Source organism: Struthio camelus, chromosome 26 (genome assembly GCF_040807025.1).
Source record: "Struthio camelus isolate bStrCam1 chromosome 26, bStrCam1.hap1, whole genome shotgun sequence".
NCBI classification, from domain to species: Eukaryota; Metazoa; Chordata; class Aves; order Struthioniformes; family Struthionidae; genus Struthio; species Struthio camelus.
Window position 1 is genome coordinate 3845084 of NC_090967.1, and position 27155 is coordinate 3872238.

At 49.6% G+C, this 27155-nt stretch overlaps 1 protein-coding gene across 7 annotated transcripts in view; it reads left to right on the plus strand.

Annotated features, from left to right (window-relative positions):
* Window positions 1-27155, plus strand: part of ADAMTS10 (ADAM metallopeptidase with thrombospondin type 1 motif 10) — an 83102-nt gene that overhangs the window by 26338 nt on the left and 29609 nt on the right. For 6 of the 7 annotated variants that reach the window (XM_068919607.1, XM_068919610.1, XM_068919608.1 and 3 more), the window contains 7 exons: window positions 7853-8191; window positions 13651-14015; window positions 18822-18981; window positions 21313-21530; window positions 22797-22880; window positions 23248-23393; window positions 26534-26577. In XM_068919607.1, the coding sequence (XP_068775708.1) occupies window positions 8104-8191; window positions 13651-14015; window positions 18822-18981; window positions 21313-21530; window positions 22797-22880; window positions 23248-23393; window positions 26534-26577 (1105 nt within the window). In that variant the 5' untranslated portion in view covers window positions 7853-8103. Of the gene's footprint in view, window positions 1-7729; window positions 8192-13650; window positions 14016-18821; window positions 18982-21312; window positions 21531-22796; window positions 22881-23247; window positions 23394-26533; window positions 26578-27155 lie in introns of all 7 variants that reach the window. The other variant, XM_068919609.1, reaches the window with a different exon arrangement.

Genomic DNA, 27155 nt, shown 5'->3' on the forward strand with positions numbered 1-27155 from the left:
ATTCTGCCGTTTCGTCCGTGGCTGAAGCCAGCAAGGAGAGCAGTGGCAGGGGGCCAGCAAGTCTGGGTCACATGGAACTGCTCCAAACCATTGCATAAGTCCCGTCTGACAGTGGACCTGCATGAGAACTGGTGGAGTCATCTCCTTAAAGCAAAAGACGTCCTAGATTAGGAGCTTTCTGTGTTGCTCTGTAGCTATCTCCCCTCTAGCTGAAGTTGCCCGGTTGAGCAGGTAGACCTGGGCACAGCCCTAGGACTCGCACTGCTCTTTGCCCTCTCCTGAACACCCCTTCCTGATAGTGGCATGACTTGGTCCTTCTCAAACCCTTTCCTGTCGAGGACCTCTGAGCTTTTTGCCACAAATGAAATGACCCCAGCTTTACAGATAGGGCCAAATCCTTATGTAACAGAGAGATAGTATTTCCAGAAAGCAAAGCAGCCAGTGTCAGAAAGGAATCAGTGCTCCCAGCTCCCCACTGTTATACCCTCACTTTCTAATGGTTCCTTTTTGCCCCATTGCTGGTGAAATGAAAGATCGCACTGGATTTTGGAGAGAGCAAGTGGGTAATTCAGTTCTTTCCTCACTAAGCTTGCACTGAATAGAATTGACTGTAAAACCATTTTCATGTTTAAAAAAAAAAAAATACTCCCACACAGTCCTGGAGTGAGCCCAAAACCCTCTGAAGCTTGCTTGTACAAAGGGATCAAGGGTGTGCCCAGCCAAAGCACTGGAGGGCCCAGCACAGAGCTCAGCAGTGAGACCCAACCAAGGCAGCGGGCTAATACAAAGGCAGAGGGTGTTCCCCAGCTCACCCCGAGCTGGGTACCACAGTGCTAACAGGGAGACGGGACACCTGTGCTCAAATCCCTTTTCTTAGATTCAGACTGGTAGCTCTAGTCTGAATTTCCCACATTACTGGTGAGTGCCTTTCTACTGGATTGGATCTTATGTTAACACTTCCAACCTGGCATCTCTGAGGATGGGTGTCTCCAGAGAACCATTCATCAGAGCTTCTTAGGAGGTGCTTCATCTCATCCTACAAATAAGGTGGGCTGGAGTGAAGTGGTGGACATCCAGCTAGAAAGGGGAAGACAAAAGCTCTTGTCCTTCCTCCGGGGTGGACTTGACACCAGGAATAATTGGATAGATGGCAAGGGGGTCCTAAATGACTGCTGTAGAGCAGTGTAAAAAGTGTAACTGTAAGAAGTTCCCGTGGCTGGAGGCTGCTGCTCTCTGGTGAATTGTGGTAACTAAATGTATGTTTGTTGCTAATTCTTTGCTCACCGTGCCCTAAAAGAGGCCCAGCCCAGAGCAGCAAGGCTCACTAAGGTTCATGTTCTTATTTTCAGTCCCACAGATCTGAGACTTTAACCTATTTTTCCCATTCCTCAGCTGATGATCCTTACAGTGAGCTCCTGGTTAGCTAGTGCTGATTTTTGTTTTTAACCCGTAACTCCACTCTAGGCTGAGAAATGACGTCCTAGTGGAAGTCCTGTCCTAGCTGGCAAACTGACTGCTAAAAATCTCCTGTCCTCTGCAAACGACCTTGTTTTCAACTTAACAGTCTCTCCAAATATTTTGCGGGGAGTGTCGGGACTCTCTTGCTCTAAGCCAGGGGAGTTGCTGGGGGCACAGCACTTGCAGCCTGCCTGGCCTCTCACCTGCTGCTGGAGGCCGCGTTGCGTGGCGGAGGGGGAGTATCACTGTTTACTGTGTCCTGAGCAACATGAAGGGACCTGCAGAGAGCTGAGGTGATGACTCCGCACGCATGAAACGCCCACTGCCCAAGGGGAACACAGTGGGCCAACAGCCCCCGGCCTGGGAGCAAACGCACAGCTGTATTTGCAATCCGGTGCCTAGAGGGAGGAACCTGAGTGTTTTGATAGTTTTGGGTGTGCAGAGTCTGAGGAGATAAAAAAACGAGGGGTGGAAATGGAGAGAGATGATTTGGGAGCAGCTTAAAGGGAAAGGAGGAAGGTTCGTCTTCAGCGGCGTTCCCTCATCCAGCTCTTTCCTCTTGCTCCTTGTGACCCACCATTGTGGACAGGAGACCTGCTGGTTCTTCACGTGGTCCTTCCTCCTCTTCAGCTCCTCACCCTCTGTTTTCCTTCTCTTCCCGGCCGTTCATGGTGTGGAGAGGCCAGGAAAATGCGGTGGAGCAGAACTGGTTGGTATCAGAGCGACTTGACGGAGCTGAAGGAGAAGAAGGTGACGATCCCGTTGACCGTGTAGTGCAGGCAAGCTAAGCTATGCCTAGCTGAAAGGACTGAGGCTCTGATTTTTTGCTGCAGTAGTGATGGCCAGAGACGTTGCCCTTTCTTCTCAGCCATACCAAGAAGCCTGCTAAATTAGGCATGCAAATACACTGCGGTGAAAGTTAATGTTTGATGGGCTCAGTTGAAAGTGCAAGAAGGAGGTTAATTTTCCTGGAAGACGCTGTGTTTCAGTGTGTTTTTTTTATATCTGGACAGAGCTATTTGGCTGTATGTTTTCTTATGCCAAAAAGACTAATTGGGGTCAGCTGGGCTGGGTTTCTCTAAGCTGCCGTCAGATACACGGAGGAGACAGCTATGTCTGCACTAACTGCCTGAGCTCTGCTTACCGGGGTGGACACAGGGCCCCTGCGGCAGGTTCAACTCACTCCAAAGCAGACCTCTGAAATATGCTGTTGAGTTGTCCCCTTGAATCACGTGTTTCTCTCCGACATGCTTAGAGGGAACCAGATGATTGGGTCATGTATGTGTGTCTACTTGTAGCTGTGTGTTGTCACAGGAAGGGCATCCCGATCCTCCTTGTGAAGCGCCGTCCCAGACCAGTCGCCTTGTCCAAAATGGCCAAGGCAATCAGCTCTCATCCTTTGTGTGCTGTCTCCAGGCTTTGGGCTTCTCCTTTAGATACGTGGGGAGCAGAGGGAGACTGCTCACTAGGCAGAAATCAAAGACCTTCGCCACAGGACACAGGAGACAAAAGTAATAATCCCAACACAGAGGGTTTTGGCAATGGGAGAGGGACCTCAAGGGCAGATTCCTCCCTGTGATCTGCTTTTCTCTGGTAGATTAGGATTGCTGTGAGATTGGCGCTGAGCAGTAGATAAAAGGCTCTCCATGGAGGCTCAGACAGGGCTTCCTTTAGCTGCTGCCTGGCAAAGCTCACAAGAGCTTTTGCTTTTAAGATGTTGCAGTCCCCAGTTAAACAATTTCCTCAGCCTTCACACTTTATCTGAGCAAGAATGTGGAAATCGGACAAATGGTCCAGGCGCTCCTATTTCTCTCTCCCAGAGCATGATCAGCCCTGCAGGTCAGGCAGCAGACAGGTACGTGGTGATTTGCTGTTGCTGAGTTTAGGCCACGTCCTTTGAGCAGAACTGCTGAAATTGGGGCGGTCCTTAGAGACCCCATGGAGTTATCCTTCTGCCTCGCTGTGGTATTTGTGCCTGCATCTGAGAGGCAGTTGTCAGCCAAGGGTTTCCAGCCAAAACTCTTGGGCCTCCATGAGGCAGCAACAGCACTAGCAGGTGAAAAAAGGGAGGGCGTTTTTCAGAAACCATGGCGATTTTAGGCTCAGCCTCTGTGAGCTACAGGCACTGCAGGTTTTGTTGCGTGGCCGTGTCCTTAGTCCATAGCTGTGATAATGGAGGTAGTAAGTGTGCATTTTGGGCAGAGCAATGGGTCTGTGTGAGCTGTGGATGAGCCTGAGAAATCTTTGTATGAAGAATCTCTCCTGCTGCAAAGTGCCTCGCCGTGGTACTGTCATAGCCAGTGTACTGCATATCCAAGTGTCTCACCATCTTCAATGTATTTAGCCTGGCCTCCTAAGGAAATAAGGCCTGTGGAGCAAGTATGCTTGCAGTGATCCCCCCCAATAACTTTTGAATTTGTTGGCCGATTTCAGATTGAGTTGGATGGAAATCCCCATGACGCGGAGTCTGTACACGCTGTGTGCCATGGCTATGTAGTTGCCCTCACTGTGGGAGGTCTCAAGTGGAGCTCAGCTGTGTTATTGGAGGCAGGTGGGAGGTCATTAGGGATGAAGGGTGGCCTCGCTGCAGGACATAGGCACTGCGTGTTCCTGTGGAGAGTCCCGTTGCAGCTAGCTAAGTGCCATCAGCATCATCTTATATAGAAGGCCAGAAGAAAGGCCAGATCCATAACAGCACTGGATTTCAGGGGGCTGCAGGTGCCTAGGGATCTGAGCAGCTTGAGCTCAAATGACTTGCCCAAGGAGGTGCAAGATGTGGGTAACCGAAGCCAAGTCTCACAAATCCCAGGCCAGCCCCTGAACCGCTAGACTGTCCTTCCTCTCAAGGCTGTGTCCCTGTTGTCATTGTGACAACTATGATGATGGCATAGGAGCAAGCCAGTTATTTTCATTCATTCGTTAACTGGTTTGCTGATAGAAGCAGCCAGCAATGCTCTCCGTGGAAGTGCTGCTGCTGGAGCTTTCTGCTTTCACCGTTCGTAGCGGCTGACGCTGCACATTGGGAAGCTGTGTCGGTGGAAGGGCTGGGGGCTGGGAGGGGGGTGGATCACAAGTATTTCCTCCCACTGGGGCATTCTGGAAGCAGCAGTCTGTGTTTGTATTTATTTCTCTCTCAAAAAGGGAAAAGGACACCTGAGCTCATAATTTGCAAAAGTTGGATGAGAAACCTGGAACCCACAAGGCCTTGCATCTTTAAAAGCATTTAAGTTCCTCTTCTCTGCACTAGGAGGCACCTTGAACCTTCCTCTTGGCCCCGATTGGAGCCCATCTGCTTCCTATTACCTTCCCATAAAGCTGCCTCACCAGCCAAAAAGCCAGGCTTTCAGGGAATTCTGTCTGCAGACCCGATGTTGAAATTAGTAACAGTTGTCATCTTTTCTTTTCTTTTCTTCATTTCCATGCGAGCGTCAGAACACCCCTTCTCGAGCTTTTCCAGGGTCAGAAAAGGTGACCTCAAATCCAGCCGCAGGTTCTAGCTTGCCCTTTCCCCGTGGTTCTCTAGGAGCCTGGATCACTACTGCCTCGGTTGCTTCTGCGGAGCAGGGGATCCAAAGAGCCTCCTTGTCCTGGCTGCTCAGCCCACGAGTTCACACAGCGAAAGCCACCTTGGCACGCGGAGTAGGGAGTGTTAGCAGCTCACGGGCGGTGCCTGCCAAGTACAATGAATTCCTAGGAAAGCAGCAAATCGGAACCGGCCCAAGTGAGGCAGGCACGAGACCTGGAGAGGTCACCCTGTACCCTGGGCCTCCTTACTGCCGGAGACCGTCTGCCTCCCAGGGTCCCAATGTCCTGCCGACTCCCGCGTGCAGGTCTTGGGGTCCTTGTGCTAGTGCGTGCCTGTGAATTACTGCCATTCCACAAGCAAAATCTGAAAACTGAGGTTATGGAAAACTTTATCCATATTCAAGAAACCGTGAAGCCCTTGTTCTTCCAGCTTGCCTCCTCTCTCTTCTGCGTTGCGGGTCTCTCTCTTGCATGATAAGGGCTCTCTGGGTCTCGGAATTTGGACGCTGTTGGAAAGGGGAGATGTTTTCATTGCCATGTGCAGGGAGGAATCAAAGCCGGGGCCCTTCCCCCTGCGCAGTTTACGGGAATTTTGCAGCTATAATTCCTACCATGTGGTGCTGCAAACGTACCTCCTTCCCCCGAGGCTGGGGGCTGTGGGCCTGCAGCTCCCTGCCGGCTCTCGGTGCCTCTGGATACCCAGGAGCTGGGGCCGAAAGGCGAGGGGAAGAGCAGGCGAAGGGGAGAAAAGGCCACGAGTCACGGCTGCTGCAGCTCAGGGTCATGGAGACGCAGAGGAATGGCAGGAAATAGCATCTTTGAGGAAGCTGGTTCAACAGCTGAAAAACAAGAAAAATTAGTCATGTAAAGCCCAGGAGAAAAAAATCCTTCAGCTGAGCAGCTTTTTGTCCACAAGCCTTGGAGCCGTGACAGCGTTTAAAAGCTGGAATCTCGAGCTTTAATAGATTCCGAAAAATGCTGACTTAGGAGAGTGTCGCAGCACGCCGGGCTTTTGTTTCGCCTGCTCCCTTTTTCAGTTTGCTTTGCGCAGCCCTAAAGGAGACGGCAGTGAAGCAGCTCGCAGCTCCAGCTGTGGTTTGGCTGTGCGGCACTGCTGCCCTCGCTTTGCCCTCCCTGCACCGCGACCCCGGAGGTGATTCTGCCAAGGAGAAGTGTCACTAAGCGCCTGGAGCCTCTGGGTCCTGCACGGCTGAGCTCGGCATCCTTGCGCCATGGCGGAGCAGGATAGGAGGAGTCTATGCTGATGCTTTTGCCTCCTTTGGTTTACCTGTGGTTGGGGAGCGGAGCAGCCGAGATGAGGTTTGGATGGTCGTTCTCCAGGGAGGCACTGGAATTCTCCCGGCCGCGGATCACCTGCGCTTAACCTTTAAAATATGGCACTTTGAATCATGAACTAAAGACCCACGGTTAATCCTCCCAGCATTTCTGCGCTGTAGGGGAACATCATTAACTTATTTAGATTAATTATTTGAAAACATCTTCCTGGTCTTTGATTGTACCTCACCTACAAGAAGTGCAATCTGGCCTGTGATAGGAGTTCTTCCATGCCCCCACTGCACAAATAACGCTAACTGCAGAGAAAAGATGGGAAAATAGAAGTAGAAATGAATTACAGACTACTCTGAGATTAAAAGGGGAATGGGCCTGTGGCAGAACTGAGGAGGAACTAAGCTCTCCTGCTCTGCAGTCTTAGCTATTAGTTAGTCTTTGCTTTTTAAACCGTGCACAAGAAGAGCAAGGCAATGGTTAATAACGGTATTCTAAGCGTTTCCTTACTGGGCTAAAGCCACACGTGTTCCATCACTGTTGACACCTTTGCAAAAATCACCATGCTCTAATCTCTAGCTGAGCCTCATGCTCGTTCCCATGTGGATCTTCCAATGAGCTCTGGAGCGTCCCCCTTTCACGTCCCCTGCAGTGTTCAGACACTAGCATGCAGCAGCAGAGCTGCCCAAGCGCTAGCTGTGTCACCGATTTGAAATCAGACTTTCATGCGAATACATCTGTGACCATTCTGTACTGCCTTTGCGGGAACTCTTTACATTTTGTCATGGGGATGCTCTTGAGCAGAACATTGCTGTTGAGATATTTGGAATTCTCTGTGCGGTAGTTAGATATGTGCCGTGTTAGTCGCGTACGTCATCTAATCGCTGGACAGAAACAAAAACCACAGGCTTTATGCAACTTTCCAGCACTATGTGAATTTTGTATAATTGCCTCAGACTGAGTGGAAATTATCTGCAAGCCAAAAATCTTTCACTGAAGCAATTAGCCAATCATTTTAAATAACAAATACAACTGGAATCTCACGATCCATTTGTGGATAGAGCTACGGGTAAGGGTAAGTTCACTGAATGGGTCCTTTGTTTTGAATCACTTTTTTAGGTTTGGCCGATCCACTCGGAAAGAAAGTGCCTTCTCTCAGCATAGTGATAACCTTGAAAGCCTATTTTAAAGCTGGGGAAACCGGAATATAGAGGAATAGAGAGCGGTGCGGGGGCTCCGCTGCAAGTAGAATTCATGTCCGGGAGAGCACTGCGGGTGTCCAAGATCACCGTAGCACAGGAGCAGTCTTCTCAGGGTCTGGGCATGGCACGACACTAACGTGGCTTTCAGATGCCGTGAACTGACTTGGTTAATTGCATTTGCACTTCCTTCCCATCCTTTTCTCCCCTTTCCATTTCTTTCTTTCCATCTCTTTTATGCTCACTGTTCCCTTCTCTAGTTCTGGCTTTCCTTACCCCCCACTTTACACCTTCTTCTTTATCCCCTTACACCTTCTATTCCATCATTTCTGTTTCCCCTCTCTCCTCTCCTGCTCACTTGTCCCCCACCCTTTCTTCCACAGGGGCAATGCCACCAAGACCCATTGATTCGAATTAGCCCATGTTGACACTATTACACCAGCCCAGGCAGAGCACGTTATCAAGACACCATCGGCCTCGCTGCTTTGGGGAGAGCACGGAGTGGCTGAGGATGCCTGCCAAGCAACTGAGGACTCCCATCTCTACATAAGCGGTGGCTGAAAGAGAGACATGTTGGGACAGCGCCTTTTCAGCTGGTACAATACTCCCTGCACTGAGACAAGCATCGCTAACTATGGCAATAGCTTGGAGGCTTCTCACGTGGACTGTCATCTTCACCACGGCTGTGTGCAACTTCCCTGGTTACACCTTCCAGTCTCAAGGTAGGGATTGCCGTGAGGAGGGGAGGGTAGCTGGCACTGTTGACCTCTGCTGGCAGAATCCCTAATACTGGCCCCGGGGGAGGTATTAGGTGATACTGTGTTTGGGTGGAGGTGGAGATACCCTGAACTCTGCTGTGCTCAGAGTTGCAGCAGAAGCACCCCTGCTGATTTTGCAGGTGTGTCGTCTGCCCCTTGGCCTGCAACGTGATGTGCTCTGAGACGTTATGCTCCTTGACTTCTTGCAGGACTTAGGATTCAAAGCAGCAGGGTCTGTATCAGATGAGAGCCACGTACAGGCTTAGGGAACAGAAGGAGGTGCGGTAGCAACAGGGGAAGCTCCCCTTCCACTTGCATGGAGCGGAGGATCCTTGCATGAATAGAGGCTTTGTTGCGAAGAGAGATGTGTGTGTGCAGTGAGCCGGTGCGCTTGTGAACAGTGCTCTGTGTGTGCAGGGTTGGAGGTCTCTGCTGGAGCATACAAATACCCATGTACAGCTATGTGTGTGGACAGACTTGCTGCTGGAGGAGCAGTTTGTGTGCACGCATTTCTGTAAGTGCTGCCGTTAGTATATGTTCAAATCTGGGCATAAGCGTTTTGTACCTTCCTGTATCTGTGTGTTTCTATTGTGCATGTGTTTAAATACAGAACTGCATATGCAAATTACCACAAGGAAAGCAGGACTGGGGGTCTCATGCACATTAGCAGCTTTGTGCCTTTGTGCACGATTTTATTTCAGCCTAAGCGTGAAGTGACTGGAAAGTGGGATGGGCTGCCTCGTACCCAGCCTAGAGTAAAAATTCATTGGCAGGTAATAGAGTAGTTAAATTGCTTAGTACTCGTTTGTTTCTATGACCCTTTCTTAAGAGGCAATATGAACGCTAACAGTAGGCGCCACAGGTAGGAGAGGTAAAAATGAAGAGCTCCTAAATTAGGTGCTTATCTGTAGATGGTGTTGCTACCTCAGCAGCGTACTTATACAAACGTAAGGCTGAAATACCACATGTGCCTGGATTGATTGCAGCAGGGCCAAAGTCAATGGTGTACTCAGCCCCTTGCGTAGCACATCATCATCGGGCTGCTGTTATGTTGGCTGTGGGTTGTCTTGTTAGGTAGAACAGAAAAGAGGGGCAACGGCAATCCAAAGCCACATACTGTCCTGGGTCTGAACACCATATCATTGGTAAATTTGGAAAACCATTGCACTGCCGCTTGTGCAGGGTGAAACAAGAGGCAATCAAATTACAGAGCTGTTGTGCTGTGCATGCACTGTGCAGCATGCAACATTACACAGGCAGATTTTCTTTAATCTGAAACAAGCACAGTTTCTGGTCCTTTTAGCCAATGACTGGCAGTTCCTGTTGTGAATGTTCTGGGCCTCCTGCATCTGTCACTTCACACCTCCCTTCGTCTGCATCACTGCACTTGCAGCGCTAGCAAAACACTAATGAGAACTTCACTGCCAAATTGCCTCCGTCCAGACTCTCAGCAGCTAAAACCCTCCTTTGCTCCCGAGTCGCTGTCCTGTGTGTTAATACACCTCAATCTAAACCCCTGGGCTCACTGGTAGTGTAGTTCACATAGCCTTGTTTGTGCTTACTGGCTTCCTGAGCAGAGCAATGGGCAAGGGTCAGTTAGTGATGCTGCTGGGAGCGTGGCCCCGTGGGCGAGCACAGGCAGTAGCCAAGCCAGGAATAGCAGCTTATCCCCTCCCCAGTCCCAGCCCTGTGCCCAGTGCCTTGGATCAGGCTGCCCCATGGGCCCCTCTTACTGTCAATGCCCTTTTTTAGGCTCCTGAACAGTTGGCTTCATGCATTGGCTTCATGCTATTAATAATGCTCAACACTTTGTTTTGCCACGTTGCTGAGATAGTAAGTACATAATCCCCACAACGCCCTTTCAAGAGGGTGAAATACTGTTATCTCTACTTATCAGTTGGAGGCATAGAGAAGTAAAGGCCAGGGTTTTCAACAAGCCACTGGTTTCGGCTGAAGGGACTTGCGCAGGCAGTCCAGTGAGGTAGCAACGGAGCAGGATTCATGTGCCCCATGTGCAGAACTCCAGATCAGTGTATTTAATTAACGCAGAAAAAAAATTAACGTGTTTTACGCGTAAGCTGTAGGTGTCCATGGGACTGACAGCAGACCAAAGTTGAAGGCCTCGTCACGTCAGCAAAGATATAACAAAATTCAGAGGCCAAATAACGTCATATGTAAACTAAGGCTGCAGTTTTTAACAGTCAGGTAATTACAGCTGAAACAATTAACCAAGGACTCAGTGCACATCCTCCATTGCTGAATGCTTTTTAATCAATAGGAAATTTTCTTCTAGTGCTTTAGTTTAACCTCAGTGATAGAGCATATGTTCTATGATATACTGAGCATTAAAGGAGGATAATCTCGCATGTAACTCTACGGACCTGTGGAGGAAGCACTGAGGCTGCCGCAAGGCCAAGGCAGCCTGAAGCCAGGGGATCCCATAGCATTTTTCCCAGACGTCCCTTCTGGGTTGTGTGTCTGTGCTGCAGCTGGGGCTCCTCTCTGCTCTGGTGACAAGACCAGAGCAGAACTCTGCTTCCTTTTCATCCTTTAACCAGCTCTGTAACGATAGAGGCAATGAGGAGAGCATACAAGGTGAGGAAACAAAAACCTCCCCGTTCCCTCTTTGGCTTTCACCTTCCCTCTCTTCTTCTTTTCATTCAGCTTCCTTCTCCTCTTCCCTGCACTCCTGCTTTGCCCTTTTCCTTCCTGCACCTCCTGTGCTGTTCCTTCCCCTGCAGATGCGTTCACCCTTTACACGAGAAGGTAGGGGGAAGAGCTACCTGCTCTTCACACCCTGTCGTTCCTGCATTCCCAGCTTTCTCCAGTCCCCTCTCCCAGCAGCCCATACAACCACAAGCTGGTTCCATTTTCCTACCAAAGGGCTTTTTATAGCATCTCACTGAAGCAGTTTTGACAGCTCTCTGGAAACACCAGGCTTCTTATCGCCAAACCCTCCTGATCCAGCAGAGGCAATAGTGCATGTTTCAAGCCAAGGTCTATTAATATAGCATGAAGTGGCTGAGAGGGCAGAGGGAACATGATGGCTTTTCTGGAAGGAAGGAAGGAAGGAAGGGCCAAACAGTGCCATTCTTGATGTTGGGAGCTCCTGGTGTGTTCTGTAATATGGGGAGCAGGACATAGGCAAGGATGCGGAGCTGAGGAGGAAGGGAACATCTCTAACGCTATTGGGTGGATATGAAGTGAGAGCGGGCCATGTGAATACACAGGGTTAGGGAGCAAAAGATGCCTGTACGCTAATGCTGGAGCAGAGGAAGGAATCAGCTGTAATGCTGGAAGAGGACACTGGGTTCTTCCTTGGGTTGAAAGTCTCTCTTCATTGTTTTTTCTGTTTGTGACATCTCCATAGTAAAGCATCCCTTTCCAAAACATTCGTGTGATGCTGGGGACTGTTCTTATCTTTTTCCTCCTATACATCAGTTTCCTGAGTGACATCCCTGAGATTGCAGAGGGAGCCTGCACTACAGCAAAAGCTAGTTCTCACACACAACCTGAACCCCAGACCCTGGACACTCCCTCTTCCCCTGGAAGTACATTGCAGGTCAGGTTTAGAGACAGCAGTACAGGGTCCCAGGCCCTTCTCTAGCCACTGGGTGCATAAACCTCCTTCCTACTCACTATTTTGTAAGCTCGCATGGACTGCAGAAAGAGAAAAAGAAAAACAAAAAACTTCCAAGAGCAAGTTTTTCCAAGCCTGAGGTCATTGCTTAAGTGCAAATAGTCATGCTTGTTTGCCCGGCTGCATCACACAAGACGCAGTGTGATGTGGGAGAAGCTAAAGCACAGGAAGTTTAAAAAAAAAACCTAATAATTACTTCTGGCTCGTTGAGCCAAGGGATAGGTGCCAGAGGTGCTTATGGTTTGGAAGGTTGGGAGCTAATCCCTAAACCCAGCTGGTGGGAAGGACTGTCCCATTAGTGGTGGCCAAGGAAACCACTCTGTCAGGATCCCACACTGGAAAACACACTAAAGGAAAAGGAAACTTTCCAGTGCTGCCATGTGGTAAGAGTGTAATTTGGAGTCCAAATTTATGATGGCTGGGAAGGCTTTGAAGATGGGTGCTGTGGAGCCAGGCAAAATGCCACCACCCCATAGCAGCCCGGCCTCTCCCTGCTTGCTTAGGAAACAACAAGGAATAGGATGCCGAAACACGGTAAGACCCCTCCGCGTGAAAAGAGGGCAGATCCTCTCCCGCTCTATAAGTAGACCTCCAACCATCAGCAGCTAAGAAGAAAACTCTGATGGGCAGTGGGGAGCGCTCTCCTGTCTAACACATGATTTTTTACATCTTCTGGTGAAGCATCCAGTATTGAAGGCTGTCAGACAGCTTGACCTCAGGTCAGATCCAGTCTGGCAATCCCTGCGACATTTACTTAGAAAATAGGAAATTTCTGTAGAGGTTGCAGAGAGCCAGTTTCTTTGACAGCCATAGGTGTTGTGTTACTGGGTGAGTGCAGTCAGACATTTCGGACGGTGACGTTGTCAGAGCACATTTCCTAAGTGGTACGAGACAGGCTCAAAAGCTCAAGTGTCTCAAGAGGAGGTGCTAAGCCAACCTGATATGTTAAAGAGCACCAGGCTGGTGAGCTGGAAAGGCAGGATGGTCTAGTGGATCGAGACATGGCTGGGGAATCAGGATGACTTCTTTTCTCGCTGTCTTTTTGGGCACTGCTGGGGAATTCTTGTTTCCCTCTTTGTCTCTTTTATTTTGATTATAAGATTGTCATGGCAAGGATAATGTCCTGGTTTATCTTTGAGGGATGACTAGTGCCTAATGCAGTAATGCAGCTGTGATCAGGGAGGCTAGTACAGTACTCTTACTATGTGAATTATTGAAAGGCCGTGAGTTAGCAGGTCCACATGGCAATCACATGCAGAGGCCGAAGAGATTAGCCTCCATAGCCTTCATGAATACCCCAAGAGGTTTGCTCCAGGTCACACAGCCAGGACAGGGCAGGGAATGCAGGCATCATGTCCCTGTTGTGCCTTATTTTCAGGGGCCCCCATCCTTCTGCCCATCTATTTTACTGGTCTGTTGTAAGCAGGCACAAGTGTACTCAGTCCATTCTTCAAGCTGGAGGGAAACTACACAGCTGCTCTGCTGTGACACAGAGCAGATAAGTCCTACAAGGTGGCCAGAGGGCAAGTTGAGAGCTGATACCCTGCTAATGCAGTTAAATGCACTTTCATTTGGGGCGTGAATGGCGTGAGCATGTCTGCCTGCAGTACGGCCACTGAATTACAAAATTCCCTTTGTGTCAGGGTAGTGCTCATCCGCCTTGCACTGGCTGTGACCTTAGGTAATGTTCAGATGCAGCCAGCTCTGCGTGAAGTTACTAGGTATTTTGCTCTGACTCGCTTTGCAGAGCGTCATTCTTCCTGTGTTTGCTTTTCCTCCCCAGAGGAGTTCCTCTCCAGCCTCGATCACTATGAAATTGCGTTCCCCATCCAAGTGGACCAAAACGGCGACTTCCTCACCTTTGACATGAGAAGCCAGCTGAAGCAACGCCCTCGGCGCAGTCTGGGCTCCCTGCCCTATGAGCCATCTGAGCAACAGGTCTTCTACAAAGTCTCTGCCCATCGAACCCAGTTCCTTCTCAACCTAACACTGCACTCGAACCTGCTGGCTGAGCACTTCACTGTCGAATACTGGAAACGAGACGGTGTGGACTGGCAACATGATTTCCATGAAGACTGTCACTATGCGGGCCACTTGCAAGATCAGTACTTGAACTCAAAGGTTGCCATCAGCAACTGCAATGGACTGGTGAGTCTCCGTATTTTGTCCAGCCAAGGGCAATACTAACAACTAGAGCTGCCCGTAGATCAGAGCAGATTGCAGTTTCTTCTATCCTTGCTATAGAAATGCAACCTCATTTAGGTCCCAACAGGCAGTCTTTTGTGGTGATGGGAAAAGCATGGGGTTGGTGTCAAGCTAGAGTGTTGCACACTACTATCAAAAGTCAGCTGAGGGTGGAGATGGCCATATCTCTTCCTTACATCTGTAAGGGTTCCTGCTTCGTGTCTGGATTGCAGTCCAGTTCCTGCTGAAGTCAGTGGGCGTCTTTCCGTTGGTTTTAACCAGAATGGGAAAGAGCGAGTCTGTAGACCACATTTGGATTATTCTGGCTCTCACAGAACTCTCCAATCTGTTTCCAATAGCAACAGCAAACGATATGTTTCGCATGTATTAGTGAGGAAGAAGTGCAGAAGGGCAGAAATTTCACAGCACAGCTGAGACTGTCCAAAGTGCATTCATATCCTAATTGCAGATGCATTCCTGGGGTTCCCATTTACTTGTATTCAGATTTCCAGAGCTAAAAACATGACTTCTGGGGAAAATTTGAAATAATCAGTGTTCTTCAATGTAAAAAAAAAAAAAAAAAAAAAAGAGAACACCAAGATGGGACAAGATGTCATTCCTCAAATATAGCAAGACTGCTGTAAAGGAGGGAATAATCTAGTTTACATGCTCTTAACAGCTAGGACAAGACATTGTCGTCTTAATTATCAGCAAGAAAGCTTAATGGTAGACATCAATGGCAAGGATAGCTAATCTCTGGACTAGATACCTTGCAGAGTGCGTGACCCCTCCATCATTGGAGATCTTTAAGAGTAGGCCACACAAATGCCTGTCAAAACTACCCCAGGTATGATTTATTAGCTCTTTCGGCATTGAGAGTAGACTGAGGACTTTCATCCCTATTTTTCTATGATTTTCTGATATTGCCAGCTCACAAATCAGCTTTCGTGACCTGCCAGATGGAAAGATGGAGAAAACATACCTTTTCAGAGAATCCCAGGGATGATGGGCTCCCTTGGAGGGGTAACATGTACAAAAAACTCTATAGGCCAGACTTGTATTTATGCTAAGGCTCCACCTCTTAGCAGCATTTTGGCAGTGTAGAAGAGCTTCCAAATGGCAATGAGTTTACATTTGAGTTATTGCTAAATTACATTGCCAGAACAGTGCTGTGAGTTATTAACAGAAATGAGAATCTGACTCATTATATCAGAGATTCTTGTGTTTCTATCTCACAGCCAAGAATCAGAGGCTGCATAAACCCTTGGTTCTCTAGTTAGCTCTTTGTTTAGATATGGGAACTCTGCTGAAGTCCTGAAAAAATTATTGATATTCACAAAAGAAGAACCGAAGGGTGAGTTGGACGTTGCTGGCTCAGAAGGGATCTGGCATTAGCCTACCTTCCAGCTTCACAGTGGGCAGCAAATTCAGGGCAAGCAGTGGCTAGGCAGCTCTTGCACTGGGATAATTTAGTCCGCAGACTGTGTTTAGCGCTGGAGATATACCAGGGGCTGTCTGGGGAAGAATGTAGCCAGGCACAAAGAGGTACAGAGAGTTGTGCAACAACCTCTCCTTTTCCTGACCTCCGTCCTTCTGCCCTGAAGAGCTGCAGACATCAGCAGTGGGGGAGATCTTCTGGTTAAGGAGGAAAACAGGGTCAAGAACTTGCCACAGCATGCTCTCCTCCAGGTAGGCATCAAATCTGCTTGGGTGGGGACAAGTAGGGACAGAAGAGAGCCTTCAGTCCCTATGGTCTCAGAGGACTCGAGGTGCAGGTACACACTGACGAGTGCCGATAGGGTGCCGCACGTGCTGACCCATGTTTGCCAGCACGAAGCTCACTGATGGTGCGAAGGGAGTTGTGTGTTATGTGTTGTTAAATGGCCATGAGCAGGTATCAGGTGCTGTTTATGGGGGACTGCTGTGCAGTAAGGAGGAGGAAAAGGGAAGAACGTGTCTGCCAAAGTGTCCAACACGAGGTGTGAAAATGGGTAACAAAACCCAAGCCATCCTGTGCCTTGAACTTCCCCACATCCCTATAGAACTTCTGCTTCTGCCAGGTATAAATGTAATCTGTTTTGCTTTCAAACACCAGCAACGTGTAGTTCGCACCTTCCGGCGCCCTGGCTTTAGACACACGTTCTGGGCACGTTCTCATTGACTCATCTTTCTGGCCATAGACATACAGTCATATGCACATCTGCATATACGTACATCACACACTTGCTGTGTCCTCCATGTGCTCCTGCACAGCCACACCAACACACAGGCATCCAAATCTGAGTGCAGATAGACAGTGTACGTCAACACACACGTCTTCCCGCGGCAGAGGGCTTCCCCGCGGAAGCCACACCATGCTACACTTCAGTTTGAACAGGATAAAAGTCGCTGAGGCTTAAGTTGTCGGAAGCAAAGGGCAAAATGGTCCATGTTCCAAAACACGCAGAGCCGTGAGCTGCCAGCAAGGCAAGGCCGCCAGCAGGGCTGAACACAAAGCAGCTGGAGCCTGCAGGAAGCAGCCCTAGGAGCTCTGCCTGGGCCTTACAGGGAACTGAAAATCCTGTATTAAGCGAAGCGAGATTTCAGCCCACCAGCTGTATGAGATCCCAAAGACCGGTGTCCTACCGTCAGAAAATTTGCAGTTAGGGGAAAACAACTATGGGAAAGAAATGTCACTCTTTTTGCTCTTGAGTCAGAGCTCATTAAAGGACAGTTTAAAGGCTAGGTTTGCAACCCTGTTTGTGCATGCTGAAATGTTACTTTAATCTGAATTGCCCTCTTGAAATCATCGGAACATTAAATGCTCAGAGCTAGGCAGATGGCCCTGCCACTGATGCTTATATCAAGCTGTTTGTGTGTATTTAAGAGGAGGCAGAAGAGCTGAGTTGCAGTATGTGGCCGTGCTTTCCTAAGTGTGGTTATAAGCTAATAGGATAAACCATCCTTGCTCTGCAGATGACCTGAGTGAATCATAGGCAGGATATCCAGTTTAGCTCCCCCACAAACCGCAGAGATGTCTCCAAGGGCTTCTTGCCGCCCCCTTTCACCAGGCGTGTGTCATGTCCACCACCCAGACCTCTCTGCTCGGGTCTTTGGGGTCAGTGATGAGGGAGTTTTTAGAGTCCTGTGTTGGGAGGTCTTCACTATCAAAGGGTGTTGGGCAGATGGTGGAGTCTCCTGCCTGTAACATGCTCTGCAGAGATGCCACACATAAGTTTCTGGGCGGTTAGGAATGGGTTTTCTCTAGCAGTACATGGTTTTCAGGCAGGACATGCTCTCCTCTCCTGTTACTCTGCCCTAAGCCGGCGGTGACCTCCTTCTCCCCGTCCCACAAAGCCGGCAGCCAGCTGGCTTCACAGGCCGACACTCGGCTTTCCGTCAGAGTCCTCGCCAGGCTAACCTCACAGTACCTCGCTTGTGTTTGAAAAGGTGGAGCTGAGCCAAGAGCAACAGAGCTTGGTGCAGAAGGAAATCCCCCGGCACTCTGTGGAGATGGGGACTTCGCTGTGCACACACTGCCCTGATTCAGCTTTCATAGCAGTGAAGGGAGAGAGGGAGAGACCTATTACAGGGGCAGCATCCACCCAAAGAGGGGTCTCCCCCACTTGCCTGGCAATAACATTGTTACATAGTTGGTCCCTTCCTTGCAAGGACCTCAAGATGTTTTACAGAGACCTGCTTCCCCCAACCCCTTCCTGGCAGTTTGGGGCTCCGTAGAGAGGAACCGGTGAAGTATTATGACAACCAAAGGACAAGCGGTGGCAGAGCTGATGACAGAACCTAGATGTCTTTACATCCAGATCTATGCTTGAGCGTGAAGAGTGGAGAGACAGCCTGGCAGCATTGGTCTTGCATTTGGGGCGCTTCCTCGTCTGCCTGAGCGATGTCAGGCATGTTTATGTGCCCTGGTTGCTCATTGATAAAGTTTAGACAATAGCATGCCCCTGTTTCTTGGAGTTGCATGAGAATAAATTCAGTAAGAGAGTTGTTGCAGCAGTGGAGCTTCTGCTTATATAGCATTAAGCTGGAAGAAGCTTTTTAGGTTGCCAGTTCTAGGCCCACAGCTGAGATTTGTTCAGTTAAAGAATAAAACAAGGGAGAACAAAAAAGCTGACTTGCTAAATCAACTGCAAACGGAGCAGAAGCGTAAAAAGGGGCAATGTTGCCTACTGGGCACAACACTGGCCTCAGGCTGTAGCGAAAGGTTTTGGCCCCTGTTGGTTGCTTCATTGCAAATCAGACTTCAGATTCTGAAGATGCAGTGTGATTCTCCGAAGCCTCTAAATGTCTGTACTGCTCTCCATCTCTGTGCCTCAGTTTCCCAGCTGGTGGTAATGGTCCTGAGTTCTTTTAAAATGTTCTTTTGTGAGGCTGAAGAGCATAGGAAGTAGACCTCACTCTTGGGCAGTGCTGATATTTGAAGGCGTGGTGTTTAGGATCTCAAAGACAACTCAGATTGATGAGTGTGTGGAATAGGAAAAAAACCCTCATAATTTCACAAGGAGCGACTGTGATTTTCAAAGGGCTTCAATGAACACAGCTGCCCCAAGTCATCCAAGAGCAGCTGGCTCAGTTTGGTCTGGTCCATAGGTTCATATGATTCAGTGTTTGTGCGTAGATGAAGGATTCCTGCACGTTCTCAAAAAGCATTTGTCAGTACCCAGAAGTTCAGTGGTTGATCATCAGATAGTTTGTTATGGGAAGCCACCACTATGTCACCCATTTCTCTCCCTTCCTTTTTTATTCCCTTCCACCTCTTTCCTTTCACAGCATGGGGTGATAGTCGCAGATGAGGAAGAATATTTCATTGAACCGCTGAGCCCAGGAGCCAACGTCAGTACAGGGAACGAGGGCAAGGGCAGCCCCCACGTCGTGTACAAGCGATCATCTCTCCAGTACCCACACATGGATGCAGCCTGCGGTGTGCTAGGTATCTGCAGCTACCAATAAAACCTCAATCCATCCCAGTGCAGGGTGGGAGAGACCTTAGAGACCAGACTTTGGAGCTCCACGCTGCCCTCTACAGCAAGAAACCCAATTTTTCTCCTGCACTTCAGAAAGTTTTATTTATGTTTTTATTTTTAATCCGTGTTAAGAGTTTCTGGTAGCCTAATCTGTGGGAATCTTTTGTACTCTGCTTCACAGCAGGGCCTTTAGATTTGTCTGTAGAGGGTGGAATAGAAGAGAAAAAATTGCCTCTCGTTGATCTTAAGAAAATCCTCCCAGATTTGGCCAATTTACAACGAATTGAGAAACTGCAGTTCACATATGCTCAGCAGAGAGTTGTATTTGGGTTTCAGTCTCCAAAACTTCTGTGCACATTGAGCATACTTCTGCTGCTGTAAGAGACCCTGGTGGAAAGATGTCTGGTGGGTTGGGATGTGGGATCCAGTTAGTCATAGCAGGCTAAATGGGAGACATATACAGGATGATGATTGTGCATCTACCTTCCTCCCTCACCTCTGCACCTATAGACCTCTAACTTCCTAAAGAATTGAAACAGGTCGGCCCTTGTCTCTTCCCCCATGTGCCTGTGCTCTTCTCCTCCTTGCTAGCAGTCAGTCCATGTCCCAGAGCATGGGGGAGATCCCTGGACTTTGGTAATGTACGAAGTTTCTCCATCCACCCAAAATGTTGCATGTATGCAGGATAGTGTTCCTTCTGTTTGGAGGCTTCTCCTGATTCTCCCCTCTGGGGGGACAGAGGGGCCACCTGGCATTTTATGTATTAGAGTCAGAAGATACGGAAGAAAGGCTGCTCCCTGTTGCTCCCACCAGGTTTGTGTGTCACTTCAGGATATTAATCCGTTGTCCCTGCGGTGACGCTTGACCGGATGAGGAATCACTGCTAGAAGGGATGGAGCCTCTGGAAACATCAGGGCACTGCCTGTGTGGTGTGAGGGCAGCAGTGTCCCCCAGAGCCTGCCAGTGCGTCAGGAGACAACCTGCCTTTCCCTGGCCCTGCTCCTTCCGTCACAGCTCCCAAAGTCACGTTACACAAGGCTGCCAGCAGACTCCCCTTCTGCTGATTCTTTGCCACATTCCCCAGCTTCCAGACGAAAGTTAGCCTGTTCCCAATTGTTTCTTGGAAAGCAAAGACCACGGAGTAGGAGCCACAGGCCAAATACAGTTCAGAACAACCACAGTGCAACTGGCCTCAGCAAAGATGCCCCCTCCTATTGCCCTGCAGGCCTGACCTGTCCTGACCTGCCCAAGGCAGCCTGGCCTCTGAGCACCTAACAGCGAGCTCCCTCTGATCAGCCTGAGGGGCCAGAGCTCGATCCAGCAGGTAGGCTGCAGGATTGTCTATATTCAGCCCATCGTCCCAGTCTTGCTGGATATCCGATGATCTCTGCATCAGAGCAGAGGAGAAGGATTCAGGCTGCTCTCCCAACAGGACAGTATCAGTGGTTGTAGCCCCCCAGACAGCTCTCCTTCCCTGCAGTAGTCTCCAGGTAGTCTCTGCAGGGTTACAAGTTGGGGATGGAGGCTTTGGTGCCTGAGCTGATGGTCCCACTGGGTACATCTCTACAGTCAGGTCAGTAGCACTTGAAGCCTGGAGCAAACTCCTACAAACCTGCTGCTGCTGCTTTGGAGGCTGCAGCCATTACTGCGGAGGAAAAGCCAAGTCCTAAATTCAGGTCCTGGCAGGAAAAGGAAAGAGGAAATGATCTGCAATGGCTTTATTTTCAGATTATGTCTGTGTAGTTTCTAAATCTGTGCAGCTATTCCCTGTGACAGAGATGAGGGCAAGGCCTTGCAGCACAGAAGCAGTCAAATGCATGATGGAGGCAGCTCTGGGCTGAAGCAGCAGGACAGGTGTGCTCCTCAGTGTTCGAGTGCTTGGGCAGGAATAGGGAAGAAGGGCAGGCTGGATGCTAGGAGGGACAGGCAGGAATTTAGGGAGAAAGGATCTTGTTGTGAGGGATGGTGTGGGGAGCTGGACGAGTGGGGGACCTGTGGGGCAGCTGGGATGGCAGGTTGGCTCTGGGATGCAGTAGAGCCGTATGGGGGAGGCTCAAGGACTGGGATGGCGGGAGGGGGATGACAGGACCAGGGAGCTTTTAACTGAGTGACGCTGGCACTAAGAGCAGGCCCATGATAGTGGGCATATTTGCTGGGTCTGTGCGAGGTGCATAAAGAGACTTGCAATGGCCTTTCCTTCCCTGTGCTGAAACCAAGCTAATACTGTCAACCCCTCACCTCCATGTGCTGCTGAAATGCTGCTGGAGAGCAACGCAAGAATCTCTTTTCTTCTCCAGATGAGAAGCCCTGGAAGGGAAGACACTGGTGGCTGCGAACACTGAAGCCGTCCCCTCTGAAGCCATCAGGCAACCACAGCCAACGAGGCCAGCTGCCCCTGAAGAGATCTGTCAGCACTGAGCGCTACGTGGAGACCCTGGTGGTAGCTGACAAAATGATGGTGGGGTATCATGGACGACGGGACATAGAGCAGTATATCCTGGCCATCATGAATATTGTAAGTGTTATAACCATATCGCAAACCTTCGGGGGACCTCAGGGCTCACACCCCCAGCAGCAGAGGGGAAGCAGGAATAAATCCTCCTCTTAACCCCAGATGTCTGGGTTTGGCATATGGTGCCATGTGCTTTTCCTGCAAGAAAAGTGGGATGGAAGGGACACAGTGGGGAAGTCAGATCTGTCGCAGGGTTGCCGTGCCTTCTCCCTGTTCCCAGAGGAAGTTGTTGTCTGGGGCAACAACCTGACATGGCTGCGACTGTTTAGGATCAGTCATATTCTGCGCAGCCCACAGGAACTCTCTTATGTATATGAGGGGGTACCTATTTAGGAAAGGTAAACTCTGGCCCATCTGACCATGCTTCAGGCCAGATCCAGACTGGGAGAACAAAGCCTTTTCTTTGAACAGCATCTCTCATCTTGAATTAGCATTGTAAATAGGGCCAGCCAAACTGAGAAGCACATGGAAAAACATAAGGGCAGTGAGCTCTCACACACTGGGGCTGATCAGCTGGAGGGGTGGGAAGGAATATCCCCCATTCTTCCCTACAGTGCTGCCCAGTTCTCCGAGTTACTGCAGAGGAACCTCCTCTGAGGCATCAGGTCTGAGTCATTGCTGGAGGCAGGATACCAGGCTAGATGCGTTACCAGCCTGAGTTGGCCATGCTAAATCCTCCTGTGAGGTGAGACAGGCTTGGAAGTTGTCCGTCGAACCTATGAAAGCCCCTCTGTGATGGTTCTTTGTCCTGTCTTCTGCAGGATCTGTTTTCATGGCTTGCTCTGTTTTCATTTCTAAAGCAGATACCTGATTTTAAAACAATACACTTTTTAACCATTTCATCTGATATAAAATGCCTGTAGCGTGACAATAGTTTTCTGAGAGACGTTGTGTCATTCCCAGCTGATAGGCAGTCAGGAAAGCTTTATTCCTTGGTTGTATAATGCCAGAACCACAGGGCTTTTCCATGTGAGCTCCAGGCAAGGAGCAGGTGCTGCAGGATTTGGGCTTCACTACTAGAATCACTCCAGAAGGAGACACCAAGATCTGAACAATGTTTAGGAGGTTCTGCAAACCAGTGTGGAGTTCCATATCTATTTCTGCTTCCTGACCAGATTGTGTTCCAGCGCCACAGCCTGCACTGACAAAGCAGGCCTGTTTCCATCTGGCGAGGTGCCCGATATGTGCCTGCTCACCAGCTGATTGTACCATCACCCAGCCAGCGAGCTCATTTTTAAGACTCGTCTTTTCTTGTTTCTTGGAGGTCAGGTTGCCAAACTTTTCCAGGACTCGAGTCTGGGCAATATTGTCAATATCCTAGTGACCCGGCTGATTCTTCTCACCGAGGATCAGGTAAGGTGGGCTTTGTCAAGTCAGCTTCCATCGTGCTGCTGGCCTTCCTTTGTGGAACTGTGCTTCTCCTGGATGTGACCCTGGGGAGGTCCCTCCCACCCAGGCCATCGCAATCCACTGGGCATACCACACACTCTCAAAGGTGGCTGGTGACCCCTGGGAGTCTAAGGACTGTTTCTAAGAGGTCTATAATAGGGTGGCTCTAGGGAATTTTAAGTAGCTTTAGTTCTCCTGAAGTCTTGCTTCCCACTGCTTCCGTGCAAGGTGGGGGGGCATCTGAATGTGTCCATGCCCAGCTGGTCTGGGAAGAGACAGCGCCTTCATATTAGAGCTTCTTTGGGAACGTGTTATATTGCTTCTATTCCAGCCCACCCTGGAGATTAACCACCATGCTGGGAAATCCCTGGACAGCTTCTGCAAGTGGCAGAAATCCATCGTGAACAGGAATGGCAATGGGAATGCTATCCCTGAGAACGGCATAGCCAACCATGACACTGCTGTGCTGATCACCAGGTAAGGCTGAACCAGGCCTTGGCAGCGCTGTCCTCCCAAGGGGTGTCTTTGCTGCAGCTAGCCCTCCATCTCTACCCTAACAGTACATCCACGGCTTACCTGCGCCTTCCCATGTGCTCCCCCGTGAGCTGGCCTGGCAGCGGCTGTCACTCAGACCAGCCCCTTGCCAGTTACCTTGCAGTGATGCAGATTGTTGCAGTTCAAATAGCAATCGTCTTCCAGTGTCTTCTCTCCATCTTTATTGGGCTCTCAAGACTGACAAGGAGCTTATCTGCAGATATTTGTGTCTGTTGCGCAGTATGTTCAACGGTGTTTAGCATGTGTAAAGCATCCCCCAGAGCTGTGTGTCATCAGGCAGCCTGCTGAAAGGGAGAGCCCCACGTGCCCCCTCTGTGAAAGACGGGAAAGAGGACAGAAGTGGGACCCGTGCATCATGACAGCGATATAGTGCCTTGAGCCAATGTGGGGTTTGGCTCGCCTCATTTCAGGTGCCTACGCATAGGGCTGAGCATTCTCCTTGGTAGCTGGTGGACCCCCCTTTAAATGATTTCATCCTACCTCCCTTAGAGCAAGGAGCAAGTACCCTGTATCTCTCTCCACTCCCATAATAGGTCAGCAGCTGAAAGTAGATGCTGAATTAGACATGTAGAGTTGGGTGAAGGGACCTGGCCCTTCTCGTGCAAGACAAATAACCTCTATGAGAATAAATGGATGCTTGAGCCTGGAACAACGAAGGGCAGAAGGGGACAGCTGGAAGAACAAGAGGATGGTCAGCAAGAGAAGGCATACAAAAGGGACAGCTGGGACAGTGGAAGGATCAAAGGGATGGCTAGAACAACAGGGGATACAGAAGAGACAGCTGAAAGGATGGAGGATGCAGAAGGGATGGCTGGAAGGACAGAGGGTGCTGAAAGGCAGCTCTAGGAGGTACTGCCCCAGCTGCATCCTGCCTGTCTCCGATCAGCATCGGCCCCCCAGGACCCACATAAACATAACTTCGGCGGGGGCACAGAGGCAAAACCAAGCTTGTTTGCACCTTTTTTTTCCTCTGGAGGAATGGAAGAAAGTCATAAAATGAAAGCAATAGAGAGGGGAGCCTCCAAGCGGGAGCCGATTTCTTTGGCTTCCCTGCGCCTTGCGCTCCCGCTCCAGTTCCCTGCAGCCGCAGGAGCCGCACGCAGCCTGGCTCATGTCAGGGAGCTTGTGAAATTTTTACAGCGCTGGGGGAGGAGCGAGCGAAAGGCCCTCTCGGCCCCAGCTTCACCCTTCCAGGATTGCAGCGTCTGCTTTTCCTCCCCTTGCTCCGCACGTGTGGGACACGGACGCTGACTCTGAATTCTTCGGCCTCCCACCAGATGTTTGAACTAACCCTAAGCGACTCGCTGGTCCTGCCTTGCTGAGGCCAAGTCCTGCGCCAGCCCTTGGACAGACCAAGTGTATCCAGCCCTGTCTCTAATAAATTCCCCGTCTTCCGATAACATCTTGCTGAGCTGTGGGCTTTTTTCTCTTGCGGAGACGTGTCAAATCAGAACCTCAGAAGGGTTTAACGGAATCCGCTCGAAACAAAGCAACAAATGTTTTTCACTCGCTCGGTTTCCTGTCGGGGGTGAGAGGTTTGGACACTTCCAGCAAGCAGGAGAGGCCAAAGGGACAGGAGCCATTACCAGGAACATTTTACACTTAACCCGTCGTGTGCTATCAGCCGATTTGCTCTCTGGTTTCGTGCCCGTGGGGCTGCCAGGACGAGCGGTGTCGGACAGGCCGACTTGCAACGTGGGTGGCCTTGCTGGCGTCCCCCATAGCCAGCATCCTTGGGGTTGAGCCCTGTTCCCACACAGGTTGAAAGTGCACCTTGCAGCCAAGCTTCAACACTCGCAACACAGAGCGGAGATGCCCCAGCCGCAGTTACCGCCGGTCCGTCCTGCCCGCTAATCCCATGTGCATTCGAGTATTAACCTTGCGCCTTTCAGCTGGAGATTCCCACCTCATTTGCCAAGACCCAAATGTTTGGTGAGGGCCACGAACTGGGCAGGACTTGGGGAAGATAAGTAAATGGAGGCCAGGGAGGGCACGCTCATCTTCACAGTTAAAATGCAATATTCACTCTCTGGCCCAAACTGATCTCCAGCGCTGTCCTGGAACTGCTGCCACATCCCATGTCATGGTACTGCGTTTCAATTTGGATGAGATTTGCTTTGTTGTCCTCATTAAGCTTTGACTTGTACACAGCTAAAGATGTGCAAATGATTGATTCCTTGCTGCAGCGGCTGAAAGTCGAGGCAAGGAAGAGGGGAAGAGTCATTTTGAATCAACCCATATTGAATTTGTTTGGAAAATTCTCAGTGAAGAAAAAAACTGAAAAAAGAATGTAGAAAATCAATTTAGCATTTTTATACAAACAGCGAATTTGGACATGGAATGTACTTTCAAACTGAAATGGTTTGTTTCCTGTTTTTTTTAAATTTGTTTTCCAAATTACGTTTTGACTGATACAATTTGCTGCAATGAACCTGAATTTACAGACATCTTTAGCCAGCCTCTATGCCTGAATCTCCCTGTGCTGACACACCTGTGACCTGGCCCGAGCAGTCATTTGGGGTTCAGGTTCACAGTGCTGTGCGCTTGCGCAGAGTCTGACCCTGTCATCAACACTGCGTTGCTGGAGCGGATCCCCTGATCCCAGTGTCTCCCAGTAGAGCAGTGCATGACTCATGGGAGTGAGCCTGACTCTAGGACTCTAGTGAGCAGAACAGGACTGTCTACCTGAATGGCTTTAAGGTTGGAATAGCATTGTCCCTTCCCCTGCTGACTTACTGCATTTCATCAACAACAAACCTCTGATCCCTTCCAGCATCAGATCATGGTTAAGGACCCAATATTCAGGAACTGTTGTTAAAAATCCACAGTGAATCTCAGCCTGGGGAAAGTGAATGTCCTAAAACATGTGTCAGAGACTTATCTCACGTTTTAGAGGTCTATACTTTTCATTCCAGAAATGTCACGTGAACCATGTATGCTGTTTGAAGTGTTTTGAATATGAGCACATCAGCAACATTGAGAGGAATTTGTGAAAGGTTTTGTAGTGATCAAAATTGTGAGTGTTGTTCCTAATACTGCCTCCTCCCTCTCTTTTCTTGCAGATATGATATTTGCATCTACAAGAATAAACCATGTGGCACCCTAGGTAAGTAGGATTTTGCTCAGAAAATCTGTTGTAATGACAAAAGCTGTCTCTTAGGTAGCACATCTCACCAGCACATCTTCAGGAGCTTGGCAAGGAAGGACCGCACCATCCTTATTTCCTAACGAGCAGGCTGAGGGGGAGCGGCTTGCCTAACGCTACCGAGAACACCGCTAGCAGAGCCAGAAACAGGCCCTGACTTTCCAGCCTTCTAGACCGTATAGCCTCCTTACTTCTGTAAACACTAAAAGCAGCAATCCAGAGGACGGATGGGCTTTGGAACGCTTTGCTGTTATATCCCTGGGTCAGATCCAGCGTGATGATTAAGAACCGTTCGCATTTAAGGCTGGTCCATAGCCTAGTGGAGTATTCCTGGCTTAGCAGAGAAAAATAAGACTTTTTTGTGATGACTATAAAGGGAGTTCTTTATTTAAACTGCTAGACACAGACAGACCCTGCAGCTCTCTTTGGCTGTAGCTCCAAATTTGTCTTGCCCTGGTCTAGACTAAGCAGTCAGAAAGGGATTATTGCTGTGAATCACTTCAGTTAAAAAGAAGTTGGTGGATCTCTGACCTGATGAG